Raw genomic sequence first — 2077 nt, forward strand, 5'->3', positions numbered from 1 at the left:
GTATTATGGTATCGGACTACCCTTCTTTGTGATTTTGTACTCTGTTTGACCAGTTTGTTATGCCCTAGATATGGAGACTATTCTTCTGTGTCTGGTCTTTGTCTCCATGTTTTGCACTTTGGTGCAGGTAGAGAATGTCTTTTAGTTGTCTGCCCACTACTTCTGTTGGGCAATAGGAAGAAAAAACTAGAAAGTAGATTTAGCATCAGGCCCACTGTTTGTGTCTCTTGTCCTTTCCCAGAGCCTGCGTTATAGAATATGGACCTCATGTCTAAATAAATATCATGTCTTCTATGAATAATTAGATTTTACTTTTATTTTATTCTGTATTCTCCAACAAACTTTTTTACAGATGGTCTTAAAAAATAATATCACCTCCATCTTCCTTCTGGGATTTCCTTATTTACAGAACTTCACATTTCCCTTCTTCTCTCTCCTGGTTCTTATCTTCTGTGGGACAATATCAGGAAACCTTCTTATCGTGGTCTTGTATCTAGTGAGTAAAACCCTTCAGTCCCCCATGTACTTCTTCATTACACAGCTGTCATTGTGTGACCTCCTGCTGACCACAGACATTGTCCCCCTCCTTCTTCACACTGTCCTGTATGGGGGAAGTACTATCACTCTCATGGGCTGCATGACTCAGTTTTCCATCTTTGCTACCTCCGAGTGTTCAGAATGTTTTCTCCTGTCGGTGATGTCCTATGACCGGTATGTGGCCATCTGTAACCCCCTCCGTTATCACTCCATCATGAGTCATAAATTTTGCATGATATTGATCAGTACAATCTGGTTGTTGGGGTTTATGGTAACATTGATGGATGTTATTTCTATATATAGTCTACATTTCTGTGGACCACACATCATTGACCATTTCTACTGTGACTTAGAACCAATCCTGCAGCTCTCCTGCTCAGATACATCAAGAATTCATACCCAGATTGTTATTTTAGGATTTTTATATGTCAATGTACCATTTTTAGTAATAGTGACTTCCTACGTGTACATTGTCGGCACCATCCTGAAGATCCCGTCCAATACCGGAAGACATAAAGCCTTCTCCACCTGTAGCTCCCACCTCATTGTGGTCTCCATATATTATGGGACGTTAATGATTGTTTATATCTTTCCAACAAAAGGACAATCCCAGATCCTAAATATGTTCTTGTCCTTGATGTACACTGTGCTGACCCCACTTTTTAACCCTATAATATATACCCTGAGGAACCAAGACTTCAAGGAAGCTTTCCTTAAGATTAAAAGGACTTTAAAAGGGTGAAGTGGCAGATTGTATTTTTTACAGTATATGCTTCACTGTGATTTCACTTTTATATTCACATAGCAATTACTGAGACAGGTCTTGTAGGCATCTCTTACAACTTACAGAAGAAAGGGGGTCAAGAACCAATACACAATGGCCACATTTACTGAGGGTCCTGCGCCAGTTTTGTGACAGACTTTGCATGTTCTTCTCAGTGCAAACTGCTTGACAGGTATTTAAGAATTGTCCATGTCATTTGTGTCGCGTGTGACCCTTTTGTGTTGCGGCTGCACTGGTCATCATGTGACACAAATTTCTGCACTGAAGGGGGCGTTCCGGTGCTCAGTCGGACCTTGCGCCAGATTTAACATGCAAAGTTCGACTGAAGTGTGTCTCAAGGTCCATGTTAAAGGTGCACCAAAAAAAAGGGGTTGACTCTGCCGGAGTAGTGCAGGGGGCGCCAGATTCATAAAGAACAGGCGCCACAAATCTGGCGCCCCCTGCACTATACACAGGTAACTGCACATAGTACACACTGCACTGTTCTTAGTAAATGTGGGCCAATAGGTATGTGAGCAGGAAAGGGAAAACACAAATCAGAGAACGCCAATATCTGAGATTAGAACTGATCCATTAATAATCCCAGAAATTCCATAAATTATTATAGAAGTCTCGTAACATCTGGTGAATTTAGCTAATTCCTGCGTTAAAGTCATGTTCGTCATGTAGTGTGGCGTATGAAAAATTTATACCTATTCTAATAAACAATGACAATATTAATAATTCACTTTACATTCAAAACAATATATGACACCT

The 2077-nt window shown here is 40.5% G+C and overlaps 1 protein-coding gene across 1 annotated transcript; it reads left to right on the plus strand.

Annotated features, from left to right (window-relative positions):
- The first annotated feature begins 352 nt into the window (after positions 1–352).
- On the plus strand, positions 353–1279 carry LOC140128623 (olfactory receptor 10C1-like). Its single transcript, XM_072150321.1, has one exon. It carries the CDS (start codon positions 353–355, stop codon positions 1277–1279), a length of 927 nt encoding a protein of 308 aa, XP_072006422.1.
- The last annotated feature ends 798 nt before the right edge of the window (positions 1280–2077 follow it).

This window comes from Engystomops pustulosus, chromosome 4 (assembly GCF_040894005.1).
Source record: "Engystomops pustulosus chromosome 4, aEngPut4.maternal, whole genome shotgun sequence".
Lineage (NCBI taxonomy): Eukaryota > Metazoa > Chordata > Amphibia > Anura > Leptodactylidae > Engystomops > Engystomops pustulosus.

Bases quoted from the DNA above. Each gene is read 5' to 3' on its own strand.
- LOC140128623 (XM_072150321.1), top strand. From the start codon at position 353: ATGGTCTTAAAAAATAATATCACCTCCATCTTCCTTCTGGGATTTCCT.